The following is a 20,120-nucleotide window of genomic DNA, read 5'->3' as shown; positions in this document are numbered from 1 at the left end:
ACATCTGTCTCAGCATCATGATTGCTGGTAGATCTTTTTATGCCTTGGTGACCAGAAATACAGGGGAAATAGTATACATTTAGAATAGTATACCAGTGAACATTTAAGCCTGCTGTTTGAGTGTAGTGAGACCAGCCTTTGGGTCTGTTTCCAAATACACTGCCAAAAACTTTGTCATTTCCAGCTTCTTAGCCTGAGAATGGGCTTTAGAAAATTTCCCAGCTTGTTACTATCCATTTATCTTTGCTGGTTCGTGCTTGTATACTGCCTTTCTTCCCAGGGTAAAACCCTTTTATTTTCTATGAAGTTTATGCTTACATTAAAAACTTCTTTTGCATTTTGTATATATAAAATTCTATATTTTGAATTTATTTTTATTCATCTTTTGCCCTTAATATCTCTTATTTGGGAGCTAGAGATCTTAATTTATTTTTAAGTCTGTGCTTATTTTTAAGCCTCCATTTGTTGTTTTTTAAGTTTTTTATTTAAATTCTAGTTAGTTAATATATAGTGCAATATTAGTTTCAGGTGTTTAATATAGTGATTCACCACTTCCAGACTTCATCCAGTGCTCATCACAAGTGCACTCCTTAATCCCCATCACCTGTTTAACCCATTTCTCCATTCACTTCCCCTCTGCTAACCATCAGTTTCTCTGTAGTTAAGAGTCTGTTTCTTGGTTTACCTCTCTTTTTTCTCTACGCTCATTTTCCCCCCTTAAATTCCACGTATGTCTGAAATCATATGGTATTTGTCTTTCTCTGAGTTATTTTTCTTAGCATTAACTCCATCCACGTTGATTTAATTGGCAAGATTTTATCTTTTTTATGGCAGAGTAATATACCAATGTAATATATACCACATCTTCTTTATCCATTCATCAGTTGATGGACATTTGGGCTCTTTCCATAGTTTAACTATTCTAGATAATGTTGCTATAAACATCAGGGTGCATGTATCCCTTGAATTTGTATTTTTGTATTCTTTAGGTAAATACCTAGTAATGCAATTGCTGGATCATAGGGTAGTTCTATTTTTAATATTTGAGGAACCTACATATTGTTTTCCAGAGTGGCTGTACTGGTTTGCATTGCCATGAACAGTGCAGGAGGGTTCCCCCTTGTTCGCATTCTTTCCAATACATGTTGTTTCTTGTGTTGTTAAGTTAGCTATTCTGACAGGTGTGAGGTGATACCTCATTGTAGTTTTGATATGTATTTTCCTGATGATGAAATGTTGCATCTTTTCATGTGTCTGTTAGCCATTTGTACATCTTCTTTGAAGAAATGTCTATTCATTTCTTCTGCCTGCTTTTTAATTGGGTTATTTGTTTTTTGGGGTGTTGAGTTTATAAGTTCTTTATATATTTTGATACTAAGCCTTTATCAGATATGTCATTTGTAAACATCTCCTATTCTTAAGGTTAACTTTTAGTTCTGTTGATTGTTTCCTTTGCTGTGTTGCAATAGTTTATTTTTGCTTTTATTTCCCTGGTCTTGTGAGACATCTAGAAAGAAGTTGCTACAGTCAGTGTGAAAGAAGTTGCTACAGTCAGTGTGAAAGAACTTACTGCCCGTGTTCTCCTCTAGGATTTTTATGGTTTTAGGTTTTGCATTAAGGTCTTTAATCCATTTTGAATTTATTTTTGTGTTTGGTAGAAGAAAGTGGTCCAGTTTCATTCTTTTGCTTATTGCTGTCCAGTTTCCCTAATACCATTTGTTGAAGAGACATTCTTTTTCCCATTGGATATTCCTTCCTGCTTTCTCAAGATTAATTGACCATACAGTTGTGGGTTCCTCTCTCGGTTTTCTGTTCTGTACCATTGATCTCTGAGTCTGTTTTTATGCCAGGATCATACTATTTTGATCACTACAGTTTTGTAATATAACTTGAAGTCTGGGATTTTGGTACCCTTACATTACTCATTTTAGAGAGGAAAAATACAAGCAGCAGAGTTTATGTATACCCTTTATATATACCCTATATATACCCTCAAGAAGGTACTAGAGGATTTACAGCACCAAAAGGAGAGAATGAAATAAGAGGAAGGTATGGGACATAGGAAACAGGAGAGGTAACAGAGAAGAGAGATAAGAAGGGATCTCCAGGACAGTGACGAAGGGAAGGTCCCATGATGGCAACTGTGAAGTAGACATATGACAGTCCTTCTAAATTGGAACAGTTTTACTTAACAGACATATACAGGGGGAAGCTATCGTCAGTGAAATGCCAGTTGCCTTTGTAACAGGTTTTTTTTTTGTTTTTTTTGTTTTTTTTGTTTTTTAAACCTGAGAACAAATTACTAACATATGATGGGCCCATATTCTTAGCATTACTTGGCTTATCTTGACCATGTACTGATTTCAGTTCATGCTCTCTCTTCTAGTCCTCCTGCCTGGATCACTTGAACATTCTCAATTCTCTCCTTGAAAAAGTGATCTGCTTTGATTTACTTCTGAGAATAGAGGTAGACCATGGTGAGAATTGGAAAATATAGTTTACTTCCTATACCTTATTCATGCCAGGTATCTGTTACCTGACCAACACTTATAGATGCTTTGATTCTCCTGACCTATGTATTTCCCAGTATTTCCTAATGGCCTTGCCAACAGATTTCCCAGGAATAGCCTTATGTATCCTCTTAGAGAAACTGAAGCCCTGTTCCAATCTGTAGATTTTCTGTAGCTTGTCCTCGGGTAGCCTTTAGTTAATTATGATAATACTGCCCTTTCCTCACAAAGCTGGCTAGGTTTGTGCTGTACTTAGGTTTTCAAAGGGAACATGATAAGTATGCTTACTATATAGGTAGTAGAACTGTTAAAGAACAGGTAGGAAACAATGGAAATGTCAGGATAGTGATTTCCTCTTGATAGGGATGGAGAGGTTGAGGATGGGCACATAGAGGAATTATGTGGTAGTAGTGTTCCATTTCTTGATGTAGGTAGTAAGTATATGGGATTTAAAAAGATTATTCTTTAATCTGTAGGTATAAATTATATATTTTCATGTTTATTGATATATTTTATAATGAGATTTTAAAAATTCCTAATTTGAATACAATAAAAAAATGATTATTGAAAACTAATCTTACACACTGACTATTTCTGAAATAAAGGATCTATTTTCAAAATCGCTGTGAGGTTGGTAGTATTAAACTTGCCTTCCTTAGACAATAGTAATTGTCATATCAGTGGAGAAAAGACCTTCCTAAAGTCAGTTTTCCAAATAGACCAAATGATACTTTAAGAAATCAGATGTCGGGGCACCTGGGTAGCTCAGTGGGTTAAAGCCTCTGCCTTCAGCTCAGGTCATGACCCAGCATCCTGGGGGCAAGCCCCGCATCGGGCTTTCTGCTCAGCAGCAAGCCTGCTTCCCCCTGACCCCTCTGCCTGCTGCTCTGCTTGCTTGTGATCTCTCTTTGTGTCAAATAAATAAATAAATAAATAAATTCTTTAAAAAAAAAAAAAGAAAGAAAAAAAGGTATCAGATGTCTTCCTCCTTTTTTTTTTTTCCTTAAGATTTTATTTATTTATTTGACAGAGATCACAAGTAGGCAGAGAGGCAGGCAGAGAGAGAGGAAGCGAAGCAGGCTCCACGCTGAGCAGAGAGCCTGATGCGGGGCTCCATCCTAGGACCCTGGGATCATGACCATGACCTGAGCCAAAGGCAGAGGCTTTAACCCACTGAGTCACCCAGGTGCCTCAGATGTCTTCCTCTTACTCAGAATTTCCTGATGGCTCTCTCACACTAAGAATAAAATTAGAAGTTTTTAATACAATCTGTAATTCTCTTTAACCATGTTCTAGCCAATGCTTCCCGCGTGACCTTATCATCTACAGTTCTTTCAGCTGGTTTATTGTTCCTCAAACATACCAAGCTCGTTTTGGTGACCAGAGACTTTGCATTTGTTTTTCCTCCTGCCTGAAACTCTTTTCCTTTTGATATTCATATAATTTGTTCTCTAACTTTATTTTTATCTCTGTTCAATATAATATCCGTAGAGACCTTCCCTAATTACACTAGTTAAACACACCCTCCCACCTAGCATGTCATCTTCAATTATTCTCTTTTTTCCCCTTCAAAGCTCTTACTATTACTTGACATTATCTTATATTGCTTATGTTGTCAGTTTCTTTCTTTAGAGTGTAAGGTCCATGAAGGCAGGGACATTGTGTTGTTTATCACACAGTGTCTGGAATGCTTTGGATGTTCAATAAATTTTGCTGATTAAATAAAGAGGGATTGGTCAATTAAAATAACTTAGTTCAGGGAACCTGACTTACTCAATTGGTAGAGCATGAGACTCTTAGTCTCAGGGTTGTGAGTTCAAGCCCCATGTTGGGTGTAGAGCCTACTTAAAAACACCACCACCACTACCACCGCCACCAACAACAAAACCCCCACAACTTAGTTCAAGAAAATGGTTGCTTTCTGGTTATAAAAGAAATTGATATTTTGTTAATGTTTACTGTGCTATTTTACTCTTTAGTGTGGAATATATGCATTTCATTTGAAATATTCAAAAAATTTCCCAAATACTTACAATTAGGAAAATGTTTATTTCCTTAACATTTCTATTTTGAGCTGTATCCCGTTATGGCATGAGTATAATGTATCTCAAGTAAAGCTATTAAATTGCTATAAAAAAGGTGTGCATAATGCATTATTTATACATTTGTTTACCTTTTACCCATGGGTATACATGCCTATGATTCAAAAAGGCCTATGGGTATTTGTGCAAAAAAATCATCTTTTGTTGTCATTTACTATCATCCTTTCATACTAGGGCTCAATAAAGGTTTGTTGACTAAAGGTTCATTTTACTGTATATATTGTAATAGTGTAGATTATAGGAACAGACAGTTCTAGCATTGGTAAATGTAATTATGCCTATACTTTCTGCATGTATTACACTTCTTTTTGAGGGGTGTTTCCTATTATAATACCAGTGGCAATCACATAATAGTGGCTATAATAATCTTCGATAAGAAAACTGTCAAAGTAAATGGGTCTAAAGCTAACCATGATATGGGGATGTTCACAGGACCAGTTACATAGTAGTCACTCACATGCAAGTGGAAAGGATGGATGGATGGTTGTTTGACCTGGAACTTTCAGGTTATTTTGACCAATTTAGACTTTGAAAATTGTGGTTGACCTTTGGGGAAGGGTTGGATTCCTTTTCATTGCTAAAAGAATTTATATTAGTTTAGTAAGAACATGTTTTACTAACTTAATAAATATATGGGGAGCTGCTGTTATAGTGGGCATAATTAACTGATTTTTTTTCTTTTTTTTGCTCTGTTGAGGATAAATCATGGGGAAATGGGTTTTCATTGCAATTGAAACAATGTATTATTTAGTGCACAAAGCCCTTCACAATGATATGTATATATTTAGATCCTGATACAAGTTATAGAGGTCAGTAGAGTAGTGTATTCGTTTCATACATATGTATGAAATAGAATAGACTAAGGATGTTCTTATTGTGGTCGAATGCTCTGCTACCTGTCAGCATTAAGTCTAGGTATCATTTTTATTGTTTTTTTGTGATTGATTTATTTTTTATTTTTAAGATAAGGGTATCATAGGAAAATTACTTTATTGCATTATATGAAACATTTATTTTAAAAATTGTTAAATATTTTTATTTTATGTTATGTATGCTCTTTTTTTTTTTTTTTGCATATTTTGATTGATTTTATGTTTTTCATCCAGGTCACTTTTGAAATACACAAAGAAAATCTTGCCAGTATGTTCAGGGAACACCAGGGAAAAGTTGATGAAGAAATAGGGCAATGTTCAAGTCCAGTTGAAGCAGTCTCTGCCATTAGCAGGGATGTTAATGTTTCAGTAGCATCCCAGCAATCAGATATGAAGGCTTGTCTTGTGTCTCCTCGTATCACCAGAAATAGTGATGAAAAGTCACCTGTTGAGCAGACAATTTCAGTAGACTGTGCTTCCAATGCTGAACTGCAAACTCCTAATACATCTAATGAAGAAAGGAAAACTGGCCAAGAAAGTCAGGAGTTACTAGATGAAGTCCCTTCAGAGGAAACATTGATAAATGAAACAATTAATACAGGTGATTTAGAAGTATCCTCTGATATGATAGAAGCTGAAGCCGAGACTGTTTCCTCTAACTCTTTTAAAATGAATGGCAAAGGTATAATGACTGTTAGTGAAGTAACTGCTTCTATAAGTTCTCCTTCAGAAGAGGATGCCTCAGAGGTGCCAGAATTATTGGATAAGTCTATAGGAGAGGAAGATGATGATGATTATGTAGAATTGAAGGTAGAAAATAGTCCTACTGAGGAAGCCAGTCTGCCCACAGAGCTCCAAGAAGATAGTTTGTCTCCAGCTGCATCTGAAGCCAGTGAAAGACTGGACATGCTTAGTAATGACAACAAATTAATATTTCAAGAACAAGAATCTGTAAATAAGAAGCAAATTGACAGTGAAACTCAAGATTCCAAAGATTCTGGAATCTTGACGATGACAGCATCAGGGTCTTCAGCTACCTCACCAGATACTACTGTTTCCCAGACACCTGTACAATCAGATATTGGTGAGATGCTAGAGGAAGGGAAAAAAACAACTAATTTTGTGAGAGAAACCAAATTAATTGGTGATTCTCCTGTCTTTGAGTCTCCTACTACTTCTGAGCAGAGGATTGCTAAATTGGATGTTTCCAGTGTTGCTACAGATACTGAAAGATTGGAATTGAAGGCCAATACAAATATGGAAGCATCTCAACCTCATCAACCTATACCTGAGGTGATTATATTTATTGTCTTCTTGAAGTGTATTTGCATTGAATTAAAATAGTGCAAGGGTATATACTTTTATCTTGGAGTTGGTTCATACCCTATTTGCAATTATATAAATACAATGAATGCAAAGATTACATTTGTTATCTTTAGCATAAGATTTTAGTGAGAGTTCATTGAATGGCAGCTTTTATTATTATTTTCACCACAGCAACACCAAAAGTTACTACTTTCAAGTTTTAAGATTGTAGTAATTCTGGTTTAAAAAGAAAATAATGGAAATACTTGCCTTTATCCTTTATTTGATAATCCAGTCATAGTTGGTACGGTAATTCTCTGACAAAATCTAGGACTATCTTCCTGCAGAACCACCTGCCAGTGTATAATTTTATATATTAAGTATGTAGTTTAAAATTTCTTCCATGAGGAAACAGACCATGGGGTTTGTTTGCTTTGAAAGAGGGGAGGAGCCTTTCAGAAATCTAAAGGTACTTCTTTCTCCTTTATTGGTATGTCAGAGTGATTCAGGGGACAGTGGTTGACTGCATGTTGTCATTTCCCACTCTGTTCAACCAACCATTTGTTGGCTCTTAATTCCGTTATCTTTATGTTTGTTTTTAATTCTAACCAACTTATAATCTAGACACTACCTTCTTTCATGCTAATATTCAAATTTAAGAATCTTGATTCTTTTGAAAAATGCTACATTTGCTGGTGGTAATACTAACATGATTGCAAGCTAATTACTGTTGAATTATGGTAGTTTAACATTTTTGATAACTTTGCTTTAAATGTGTTAAAGTTTTAGTGTTATTACTCATTGATAATTTTTACCTAATTTGGTTTTTTAGTATCTTAATATATGATTATTTGTTAGATGAATTGCATTGAAGCTATTATATTATTAATGGCTTCTTTGAAGTTGAATTTATTTTACTACTCTTTTAAATTTTCTGTATTAGATGTCCAGACGGCAGGAGGAACCAAGTCAAGGAGTTGCACCAGTTGGAGTTAATGGACAAAGGAGGGATTCCAGATCTGCTATGTTTCGTATTCCTGAATTCAGATGGTCTCAAATGCATCAGCGTTTGCTCACTGATCTATTATTTTCAATAGAAACAGATATACAGATGTGGAGAAGGTTTGTCCATGTGTTTGTTATAGAAGATGTGTATGAAGTTTAGTCTTTGGTTTTTTTTTGTTTGTTTTTGTTTTTTGTTTGTTTGTTTTTTAGATAGGGAGAGAGAGAATCTTAGGCAGACTTCATGCCCAGTGTGGAACCTAACGCAAGGCTTGACCTCATAGACCTGAGATCATGTCCTGAGCCAAAATCAAGAGTCAGATGCCAAACTGACTAAGCCATCCAGGCATCCCTGGTCTTTGTTTCAGAGAAGTTTATGTAGTTAACATTTTGCAACTAATTTCAGACATTTGGTTAAAAAGTAGATATAAATGATTTCTTTGGTATAGTTATTGAATTTACTTTTCTTCTCCATTATTAAATTGGCTGCCCTACCTGAAATACCAGAATCTGAAATACCAGAACTTAAAAATCAGATTTTCCTTTTAAGATTTTTGCTGCAGATTTCCTGTAGCATATTTTATGGCATATAATTCACCTGAAGGTAGATCTTAAAGTGGTTTATTACTATGATTACTAAAAAAAAAAAAAATTGGACTTTAAATATAACATCCAATTCTCCAGTGTAGTTTTGGTATAAAACCTCTGAATATTTCAGATTATCTGTTGTATGATTTATGATTTAAAACACCTGATTGGTTTGTTGCTATTTGTATAGTACATTTACACTGTTTGAAAACATTTTATGGGATTATCTAAGAAAATGTTGGTAGAAATTCATTCTTAATAGCATATTTATTGGTATTTACCTCTTAATTTTTGCTACATGACTTCTCAGTTTTGTTCCCAGTTAAGGGTAATTCAACTTCTTATATACAAGATGAGTAGTAGTATATGTTTTAACACTGAAAGGGGGCATGTATAGTATCTCCTGATATGGAATGGTCTCCGTCTTCTGAGGAAGTACATCCTCAACATGCCTCCTGTATCATTATCATTACTTTAGCTTTCAGGATGAAGTGAAAGCACCTTCTTATCCTCCCTTCCCTGAAGTAGGCAAACTGATTTCTTTTCTTTAGCTTTATCAGTAAACATCATTTATCTCTGGACAGCCATTCGACAAAGACAGTTATGGACTTCGTGAATAGCAGTGATAATGTCATCTTTGTACACAACACAATTCATCTCATCTCTCAAGTGATGGACAATATGGTCATGGCTTGTGGGGGTATACTGCCATTGCTTTCAGCAGCTACATCGGCTACAGTAAGGACTTAACTACTATATAAATTGGTGTGAAAACATGATTGCTATGAATCTTTGTTGATTAAAACTTGAATGGTGGTTACTAGGTATCATAGGTTTTATGGGCCATAAGCAACTGGATCTTTTACAGTTACCTGAAAGGATCTTAGGATCTGTTCTGGGGGTGAAAGGACTAAAAACTGTTGATTTCTTAAGGATGAGTCAGCTAGTGAGTATGGTTGATGGTGGTTCACTTGTACATTTCCATTGCCCCTTTCTATTTTTTATTTTTATTTTATTTTTTAAATGGTTTTATTTATTTATTTGACACAAAGAAAGAGAGAAACAGAGAGGGAACACAAGCAGGGGAAGTGGGAGAAGCAGGCTTCCTATGGAGCAGGAGCACAGTGTATAGCTCGGTCCTGGGACCCTGGGATCATGACCTGAGCCTAAGGCAGATGTTTAATGACTGAGTGACGCAGGCACCCCCATTTCTGCCTTTTTAGGTGAAAAAGGAAATCATTCTGTTGAACTAGATAAAAAGCCTGGCTTTTTATAAAACTTAGAAATTTGGGAAATGTATCTAGGAAAACTAGATGTTGATTAGAATATAGATATAAATGTCAAATTTTGTTCCCTACAGCATGAGCTGGAGAATATTGAACCTACTCAGGGCCTTTCAATAGAAGCCTCTGTGACATTTTTGCAGAGGCTAATCAGCCTTGTGGATGTGCTTATATTTGCAAGTTCTCTTGGCTTTACTGAAATTGAAGCTGAAAAAAGTATGTCTTCGGGTGGAATTTTACGACAGTGTCTCCGACTAGGTGAGTTGTTAAAACCCATTAGTTAGGAATTTACTTGAGCAGCTTTCAGTAATATTTACATATTTAGATTGAAAATTATCTTTCACCTGTTAGTGGAACATGTTAGGCAATTTGTCATATATATATTTTTTTAACCTCCAAGAGTGAAGATTATATATGTACTATGCTGTAGTAGTAGTTACAAGGTTGATTAGAAGAAGGACACGTTTTGAAAAATACAAGTTGGTTGTGGTCACCATTACCATTCTCCTCTCATCTTTTTTTGCTCAAGAATAGTGCTTCTCGGGGCGCCTGGGTGGCTCAGTGGGTTAAAGCCTTTGCCTTCAGCTCATGTCGTGATCCCAGGGTCCTGGGATCGAGCCCCACATTGGGCTCTCTGCTCAGCAGGGAGCCTGCTTCCTCCTCTCTCTCTGCCTGCCTCTCTGCCTACTTGTGATCTGTCAAATAAATAATAAATCTTAAAAAAAAAAAGAATAGTGCTTCTCAAATTTTAAGATGATTCATACATAAGAATATATCCAGAGGATCTTGTTAAAATGCAGTTAGATTATATAGGTCTTAGGTGAGGTCTGTAAATGTCTAACAAATCTCAGATGATGTTGAAATTGCTCTCTTACGAATGCACTTGAGTAACAAGGTTCTAAACTAGCATCATCCCAGTACAGCCTTTATTAAAATAAACTGTGGTAATTTGTTGAAACAGTTCCTGACATTGTTAAATCTCAGTTCTACTCCTTGAGGCAATTCTTGCTTAGGTAAAAGTTAAAATTTTTAGTGTTATCCATGCTTCCTTTAGGTGAAGCAGAAGAATTTTCCTCTATGCAAAGGATTTCTTGTATCCAGTTGTAACAACTGAGACTTGGTTAAGGATTTGCTTGTTAAATGGAGCAAAGCAACTAGGGAGAGGAGGATGAAGAAATGCAAGCAAAACCAATAGGAACCATGGCCACCTGAAGATACATCAGAAATAAGGCATCTATGGAAACATAACATTAAAAGTGGAAAATCTAGTTAATGAAAGATTTTCCCATTTTTAGCAGAAATATCTGTTACATGAACAGATATACTTAGACTTTTTTTGGTGCAATGATTATTTTTACTCAAAATGCTATTCAGAGTACCTTTAAACTTAGGATGCTCTAAAGAACTGGATGTAACACTTTTTAGAAGTTTGTTTTAAAATTTTAATTAGGAGATTCAAATAGTATAAAAAACCAAAACTATTATTTATTGACTACTGCCATTAGTTATTGCAGATTTTCAGTGAGTCAGCAATTATTTTCTTTTACTCATGAGGATATTTGGGATCAGAAAAGTTAAAAAACTTATTCAAAACCCAGAAGCTATAATTGGGGAAGTTGGAATTTGAATATAGTTTAACTTGTGTTCCTCTCCTTTCTGTTATGCTTCCTTAAATTTTCTGTTAGTAATATAATTTAAGTATCTTGACTCCTTTAATTTTATATGTGCCATTTTTTAAACTGTCACTTTTCTATATAGAGTTTTATTTCTGGAGTTAAAAGTACAAGGCCACACTGTTAGTGTTTTACAGAAACATTAAGTTCAGAAATTAGGGAAATGTTCGATCTCCCTCATATTCATAATTTAATCTACCCCAGCACCGTGACTTCTTATATATGCAAGTGATATTCAGAAAATGACTTGCTCAAGATCTCTTTAATAGAGTATGGTAAGCTTGGTGAGGCATCCTAGTATTAGATCCCTGGTATCCTCTTGTTCTTTTTTGAGGTTGGAGGTAAGAAGGCAGGAGGCAACAATAAGAGTAACTTGTACTACTGAGACTAATGAATGTGGCATAGTTTTTCATTTTGTGATACCAAACTTGATTTTATTTAACCTGGGATAAAAGTAGTACAGAAGTTATTTTTCTGGGCCTGATTTTAAATCTGACAGGCTTGTATTCCATATTCTCTCTTCATCCTTCCCTCACTATACTTCTTTTTCCTTAACTTTTGTTGTTCTCTTGCAACTTTCTGGATACTTTTCTGTCTCAGTTCTATGTCTGCTAGCCGTATGGCAGTCTGGTGGTACTTAGAGTTCACATAAAAGTTTGCTGTTTGGCCCCTAATTTGCTCTCCTACTCTTATTCAGTTCACATACCTAGTGCTACTGATTTGATTGGGAATTAAGATGATTTACATGATATCAGGCAATTCATAATCACCATCATCATTTAAGCCTCAAAATCAATTTCTAAATAACCTGAGTAATCGCCTGATTGGTGAGACATACAGAGAGGTAATTGTTCTTTAGAACAGGTGATTCATTTTATTTTAAGCTGTTGTGAATGTTACAACCAAATTCTGGAATTTATATAACTCATTCAGTGATTGGCAAACATTGCTATTACAGACTGTAATAGTTCATAATTATAAATAACATGAGTACTGTAAGATTTATGCTCAGAAAAGATCATCATTTTAAGAGTACAGTATTTGTGAAAATGTTCAGTCTGCCAAAAACAACAAAAAAGTTTAATATCTGGTAATTATATCCTGAAACATCAAATCTTAAACAAAGATTTAGGAATTCTTTGGCTTACAAATATATTGGTTTCTATGGGATAAAATTATTATTTTGAGTGTGGTTGATACACAGTGTTAGGTTAATTTCAGGTATACAACTTAGTGAATTGAGAGGTTTGTACATTAGGCTGTGTTTATTTATATTTCTTTCACAGTTTTGCCTGTATTCCTTATATTCTGCTTTTTATTCCTTTGACTTACTCATGCCATAACTGGAGGCCTCTATCTCTCTCTTCTTTCACCTGTTTTGCCTACCTCCTACCACCCTCCCATCTGGTACCATAAGTTTGTTTCCTGTATTTATAGGTCTGATTATACTTGTTGTTTATTCTTTTTTCTAGATTCCACTTATGAGTGGAACTATATGGTATTTATCTTTCTCAGTCTGACTTATTTCATTTAGCATAATACTAGAGGCGGTATTTGGGGCTGTATATTAATCACAGCTTCTTTTCTGTCCCCTGCCTTTTAAATGGTTTTAATGAAAGCCAGTTAAATGTAGACACTATAAATATTTTCTGTATTGCTATACCCTCTATCAGTCTCTATTAATATCATGCTATAATGATACATAATAAGAAAACCATGCGAGTTGTAAGTTTAACTATTTTATTTTGATGAAGATGATGAAAAGTTCTTATCCTAGACCAGTTCATGGCAATGTGATTTGCTTTCTCTTTTCTATCTTTCTTTCAGTTATTTTCTTCCCTATCTTTTCCCTTAATAAAAGATCATCCTAGTGTAGCTTAGGTGAGATCTAAGAAACACTGGCCTGTTGATTTCTGAAATGATTCTCTCTTTGCACTGGGCTCTGACAGAGTAGCTAACAAAGTTAGAAAACAAACACTAGGTGATAAAGTCCAGGGATGGTTTAGAAATTTGCTGAAGATAATCTGTTTCAAATAATAACTATGTAGGTGATTTTTATAAGTTCCAAAATCTTAAATAAAATTTTCTTTTCTTGCCCAATCTTCTCCTTAAAATAAATTACAGTGTGTGCAGTGGCAGTAAGGAATTGTTTAGAGTGTCAACAGCATTCACAACTGAAATCTAGAGGAGATACAGCCAAAGGCCAGAAAACAATGCACAGCCTGATTCCCATGGGGAAATCTGCAGCAAAGGTAAGCATACAGAATAATTAATTAAATAAAGTGCCTCTTACTTTATGATTAAGATCTTAAATTTATTTGTTCATTTCAACACAGAGTTAAATAAATCTGACAGAGGTTCTAAAATAGTTACTTTAGTCTGTGGACATAACATTTAAATATTTGTGTTTAACTATACAGTAAAGATTTGCTTATACTTAATCTTGTCTGCTTTTCCAAATGTTTACTTTTCTTGTGTTTTTGATACGTTTTCCTTTGAATATGTCAACTTGTATTTCATGTACTTGGTAAGTTAGCATGCAGTTTGTTTTTTCCTTTATGTCTCCCTTCTGTAACCCTCACCACTATTCCAGTACCCAAAATAAGAAGAGAGAAGGAAGTAGGAAAAATAAACTGGGAAAAACAATGTTATACCTTTTTTTCCCTGGTATTTGGAATACTGTGCTAATTTAAAAAAAAAAATACCTACATAATATATATGTATATTTTTTTGTCTTAAATAGAGTCCTGTGGATATTGTAACTGGTGGTATATCTCCAGTAAGAGATTTTGACAAGCTCCTACAAGACATGGATATTAATCGGCTTAGGGCAGTTGTCTTCAGAGACATAGTAAGTTATAGTATTTTTTTCACATACTCTTAGCTGATACATCTTTCCTCCAAGGTCAAAATACTGAGAGTGAAAACTCTCTGTGATATAAAATAGTTGAGTTGATACAAGAAGGACTAGAAACCAATTCTGTTGACAGTGATTTTAGAATCTTAGAATATTGAAAAGTATTATTTGTGTAAATGGAGTTAATATATCAGAGTAATAATACTAAAAATAATATATTATTACATATTAAGCATTTGAAGTGCTTCACATGTCCTAAGTGCAACGACTTCTTGAGTTGTATACGTTTGTAATTCCCATTTTATAAATGAGGAATCTGAGGCACAGAGAGCTTGAATAATTTGTTAAAGCTAGTAGAGCTAATAAATTTCCAATCCAGCATCTTAAACTCCAGAATCTGTACTTTGAAAGTAATGAAATGTTCAAATTCTGAATGACATATTATTTTTACTGAATACTGGATATTTTTCTCTCAAAGCAACAGAATTATGATACAGAGGTACATGTTGAAATGGTGTGTGTGGTGGTTTTAAATTAAAAAAAATGTTTGTTTTGGTTGATTTTGATATAATAGCATAGTTTTATGTACAAATTATAGAATTGTATAAGAAAGTCTAAAAATGAAAATACAAATTATTTATAATCCTACTCATCAGCATTTGTAATATCATCATTAGTTAATATGTATTAAATACTTACTGCCTCTTAAGTACTTAATGTTCTGCAAGTTTTTTAAATAAAACTTTATAACTTCAATTTTTAATTTTTCCTCTTCTTTTGGAGGGTTTTACTCCGCTCTTGAGTTCTCTCATTTTTTTTTTTTTTTTTTAGATTCTATTTATTTGACAGAGAGCACACAACCAGGCAAAGTGGCAGGCAGGAGAGGGAGAAGCAGGCTCCCCACTGAGCTGGGAGCCCAGTGTGGAGCTCCATCCCAGGACCCTGAGATCATGACTTGAATGAAAGGCAGACACTTAACCTACTGAGCCACCTGGGCACGCCCCCTGTCTTGAGTTCTTGATTAAGTTTTATACACATACACAATTTGTTAATAGTACTTGAGTTAATAGTTATTAGCTATAGTTACTAGTTATTGAATATTTATTGCATTTTAAGCATACAACTGAATACTCTGTTTCATTTAGTTCATAATAATAATTCATAATCATAATTCATAATAATCCTATGGGAAAGATAGAAATATTAGGTTAAATCTGTTTAAGATCACAGAAGTAGTAAGAGGTGAAATGAGTTAAGGATCTAGGGAATATAGTTCTTGAAATTTTCATCCTAATCATTAGGTATACTGCCTCCCTAGGTCTCCAACTTTTTTTTTTTTTTCCTCAGAGTCCATTGACTTTCTCATTTTGGGAGCGAATACTGCTGCTACTTTCTCTCCCCTTTTTTTCTTTGAGTCTATTGCCCCATAGCTTTGTTTTTCTTTGAGTGATCTTTAAAAATCTATAATAGGTAGTACAACTCTTTCGCTTTTAATGTTCTCTAATGGCTTCCTATAGCATGAAGTAAAATGAAATAAAACTCCTCATCCTGGCAGTTTGATTTGGCTCTTTGGAACTTTATAACAAGTTTTTATATCGTGCTGTTTGGGTAGAGAATTAGGTATCTCCTAGGTTTAACATGTAATTTCTGAAAATAATAAATAATTTAAAATTTTTTTGTAATTAAAAAAGTTCTATAATCACCTTGTAGGAGTTTTAGAAAAGAGAAAAGACTTTTTTTCCAGCCTATGTCCCAGAGGCTCTTTTAACATAAGCAAACTTTGATGAAAAAGGAAATGACCTTAGATCAGCAATATAAAGAAGTTATTACCCCGAGGTTAAATGCTAAATTTTTTAATCACTCTAATCTGATTTCATGTTTGCTTTTTCACTTACTTTATTTCTTTAGGTAAATTATTTCTCTAGGCCTCATCTTGTTCAAAGGGGCTAATGAATATGTTTAAAGTATAGTATAGTGCCTGATCCCTTGTAAGTATTCAGTAAGTAGCAGCTACAATTGAAAACAAATTTGTTTTTGGATTTAGGACTTAAACATATAGATCTATCGGATATTTCTTATTGGACAGTGATCCGGCTTACACTATAAATTTCATCGGTAATAAGTAAATATTGAACACAATAGTGGCCTAAATAAGTAGATAGGCATAAGTGATTTGTAATAGATTAAGAACTTATGATCAAGGGACGCCTAGGTGGCTCAGTCAATTAAGCTTCCAACTCTTGATTTTGGCTTAGGTCATGATCTCGGGGTCATGACATCAAGCCCTGCTGTCATGCTCCACACTCCTTGTGGAGTGTGCTTGTTCCTCTCCCTCTGCTCCTACTCCTGCTTATGCTCTCTTTGTCAAATAAATAAATAAATAAATGAATAAATAAAAGCTTAAAAAAAGAAGTTAAGATCCAGTAAGTTATTTGCCTACATTTTAAATGTTGCCATCATTAGCAGTAGTTCTTATAATAGTGTCAGTGGCAGCAGAACACAGGAGTTTTTGAGAAAAGGAATGGTTAATAAAAAGGGAAAATGTACATTTATCTTTTTCCATCAAGACTAATAAGATCTTGCATATGAACCTAAAGAGTACCATAGATTCTTGTCAGATTAAAAATAATTTAATCGTTGTATCAAGTGGAAATGTTCACTTGGAGTATGATATCACTTTCTTTCCCAGAAATTGTGTTGAACACATTTGATAGTGGTTAATTAACTTTTAGGTTCATTTGCACCACTGGTTGCCATTTATTCATCTGCTAGGCAACAGTGTTTGTTTTCCTTATGCTAAATTTATGTTACTCAAGGTACCTTTAGTTTTCAGAATTTGATGGACAAGCTTGAGTTTTTCCTTTAAATTATTTTGAAATGTTACCAGAATAGTGATGAGTGCAGGGTCCCTTTGCAGATGGAGAATTTGACTAGATGAAGAGGTCATATATACATATATATATGTATATATATGTGTATAGTATACAGTTACACAGGTGATCTGTAGAGCTAAGGTGAAACCTTGGTCTCTGGTAGAGGTCAATCTAGTTTGTCCTTTTCTTTCTGGAAGACACTATATTTTCAATCTTAGACAATCTTGGTTGTCTTCAATCTTGGTTGTCTCTACTATATAAAATACTCCTAAGAGGTACCTGGATGGTTCAGTGAGTTGAGCCTCTCTCTTTGGCTCAGGTCGTGATCTCAGGGTCCTAGGATTGAGCCCCACATCAGGTCTCTGCTCTGCCCCCTCTCTCTCTGCCTGCCTCTCTGCCTACTTGTGATCTCTGTCTGTCAAATAAATAAATAAAATCTTTAAAAAAAAATTACTCCTGAGAATTCTTTTGGCATCCTGATCTGTATCTGATTACCTCACTTTTTTTTTCTTGAATGTTTGTCTTTTAGGAAAATAGTTAATTGTTAATTGATTTTTTATGCATATTTTAATTCTTATGGTTAGAAGTAAAAATAATTATAATGATAATTTCTTATTTGATGAATCTTACAAAGTATATTGGGCCTTATGTCTTCATTTTTAAAAAATACTTTTTCTAATTTGCTTTTTATTAAGCAGTTATTAAGTCTTCAGACTGAGTCATTTAATTTTCAGAAACAAGCCAAATTCTCTTTCCATGTTTCACAAGTGTAAAACCCCTCATTTACAAGCATTTTTCCAAAAATCTTTACCTAATCTTTGCTAAGGTGAATTTATTATTTTCTGTATATATTGAAGGATTTTTGACCATGTTTTATATTTAAATGTCATGTAAAATAAGATTGATACATCTTATTAAATAGTGGATGATCACCTACTTTTATTTCTTCCCAGGAGGATAGCAAACAAGCTCAATTTTTAGCCTTGGCAGTTGTATACTTTATTTCTGTTCTTATGGTCTCAAAGTATAGAGATATTTTGGAACCCCAAAACGAAAGGCATAACCAGTCATTTAAGGAAACTGGTAATGAACGTGGGAATTCATCACTTTCTGGTAAGTTTCCATATTTTATTAGCTGGCATCCAAAGTTCAAGTAAAACATTACCTAATACTTAAAATACTGATTCTGGAACTTAAATTCGTTTATGCATAAAGTGAGAGTGTACATTGTTTTTTTAAAGATTTTATTTATTTATTTGACAGACAGAGATCACAAGTAGGCAGAAAGGCAGACAGAGAGAGAGAGAGGAAGGGAAGCAGGCTCCCTGCTGAGCAGAGAGCCCGATGCAGGGCTCGATCCCAGGACCCTGAGACCACGACCCGAGCCGAAGGCAGAGGCTTAACCCATTGAGCCACCCAGGAGCCCCAAGAGTATATGTTTTAATTAACAACTAAGTATTTCAATTTATGTTAAGTACTGTGTGGTTAGTTGCAATTAGGAGATGCTATCTCTCTTTAATTAAAATATAAGCAAGAAAATGTTATTCTTCACAAATAAAGTGTTAGATATTTTTGTTTGCTTTGGCATTTATTGTGAAGAATAAATCATCTTCTTTTATAAGAGACAGATTTGTTAACAAAAAACTAATACCTGGAATTCTAGAAGTAGCTGCAGATTATAGAGGTATAGTTAGAGAAGCAGCTATTATAGTTGTAGCAGTAGGTATCACTCAGGAAGGTGATTTATTTATTTAATAAATATTCATTCGGAACCTACTAGCTACTTGGGTATATCATGAATAAAAGAGGAAAAAGTTGTCTGTCCTCTTGGAGCTTATATTCTAGTGAGAGGAGATAGAAAAGAAGTGCATGTAATAAGTAAATTATATAGTATTTTAGAAGGTGGTAAGTACTAAGAAAAGGTAAAATCTAATAGAGAAAAATATTAAGATAACCAGGAGAAATGTAGTGGGATTTTTACTCTAAGGAAAATGAAGAATTATTTGAGGGTTTTGAGACAGGAGTTACAATTGACTTATTTTTAAAAGTAACAGTTGGGATTCTATATGGAGACTATGATCTCTAGAGAGCAAGAGAAAAAAACCAGTGTTTTAGTTATACACTGCTATGTAACACATTACCTCGAAGCTGGTGGCTAAAACCATAACTGTTTTAATCTTGTTACCATGATTCCGTGAATTTGGTTTGGACAGGGCACAGTGGGGATAATTCATCCCTGCTGTAAATGATGTTTGCTGGGGACTGAAATGGCTTTTCTACTTCTATATCTTCTGCCTAGCTGGGATGGCTCCAAGAGTTGAGGCTGACTTACTTGAAGTGGCTCAGCTGGTGTTATGTCTGGGGTCTTTTTTTTTTTTTTTTAAAGATTTTATTTATTTATCAGAGAGAGAGAGGGGGAGAGAGCGAGCACAGGCAGACAGAATGGCAGGCAGAGGCAGAGGCAGAGGGAGAAGCAGGCTCCCCACTGAGCAAGGAGCCCGATGTGGGACTCGATCCCAGGACGCTGGGATCATGACCTGAGCCGAAGGCAGCTGCTTAACCAACTGAGCCACCCAGGTGTCCCTGTCTGGGGTCTTGATACCTGGTCTCAGCAGAAATTCCTTGGTGTTCCTCCATTAGTTTGGCAGGCCCCTGTCTTTTCATGTAGCCTCTGTACATGTTCTCTCCAATAAGGGAGCCAGCTTGCTTATAGAGAGGTTCCAGGGATTCTGAGAAATGCACAGGCTGCAGGACCTTTGTAAAGATTGGGCACAGAACTGGCCCACTGCCACATTCTGTTGGTTAAGGTGAGTGTTGGCCCAGCCCACATTCAAGGGGGTGAATACCAGGAGGCATGGGCCAACAGGATCATTAATGTAACAGTCTAACACGACCAGTTGGGAGGATATTACAACAGTCTAAGAAAGAATGGATTTAGGGATGGACTAAGGTGGTAGCTGGCAGCTGTAGAGCTGGTGAGCAGTAGTCAGATTCTGGGTCTGTTTTGATGGTAGAGAGAACAGGATTTAAAATACTAGTTGTGGATATGTGAAAG

The 20,120-nt window shown here is 34.9% G+C and overlaps 1 protein-coding gene across 4 annotated transcripts in view; it reads left to right on the top strand.

Moving 5' to 3' along the window:
* Nucleotides 1-20,120, top strand: part of LRBA (LPS responsive beige-like anchor protein) — a 729,505-nt gene that overhangs the window by 167,250 nt on the left and 542,135 nt on the right. For all 4 annotated transcript variants that reach the window (XM_059373625.1, XM_059373604.1, XM_059373615.1 and 1 more), the window contains exons 23-29: nucleotides 5,719-6,777; nucleotides 7,733-7,911; nucleotides 8,964-9,117; nucleotides 9,740-9,920; nucleotides 13,460-13,587; nucleotides 14,079-14,186; nucleotides 18,019-18,178. In XM_059373625.1, coding sequence (XP_059229608.1) covers nucleotides 5,719-6,777; nucleotides 7,733-7,911; nucleotides 8,964-9,117; nucleotides 9,740-9,920; nucleotides 13,460-13,587; nucleotides 14,079-14,186; nucleotides 18,019-18,178 — 1,969 coding nt within the window. The remainder of the gene's footprint in view (nucleotides 1-5,718; nucleotides 6,778-7,732; nucleotides 7,912-8,963; nucleotides 9,118-9,739; nucleotides 9,921-13,459; nucleotides 13,588-14,078; nucleotides 14,187-18,018; nucleotides 18,179-20,120) is intronic.

Source organism: Mustela nigripes, chromosome 1 (assembly GCF_022355385.1).
Source record: "Mustela nigripes isolate SB6536 chromosome 1, MUSNIG.SB6536, whole genome shotgun sequence".
NCBI classification, from domain to species: domain Eukaryota; kingdom Metazoa; phylum Chordata; class Mammalia; order Carnivora; family Mustelidae; genus Mustela; species Mustela nigripes.
This window is presented reverse-complemented; position numbering and strand designations above follow the sequence as displayed.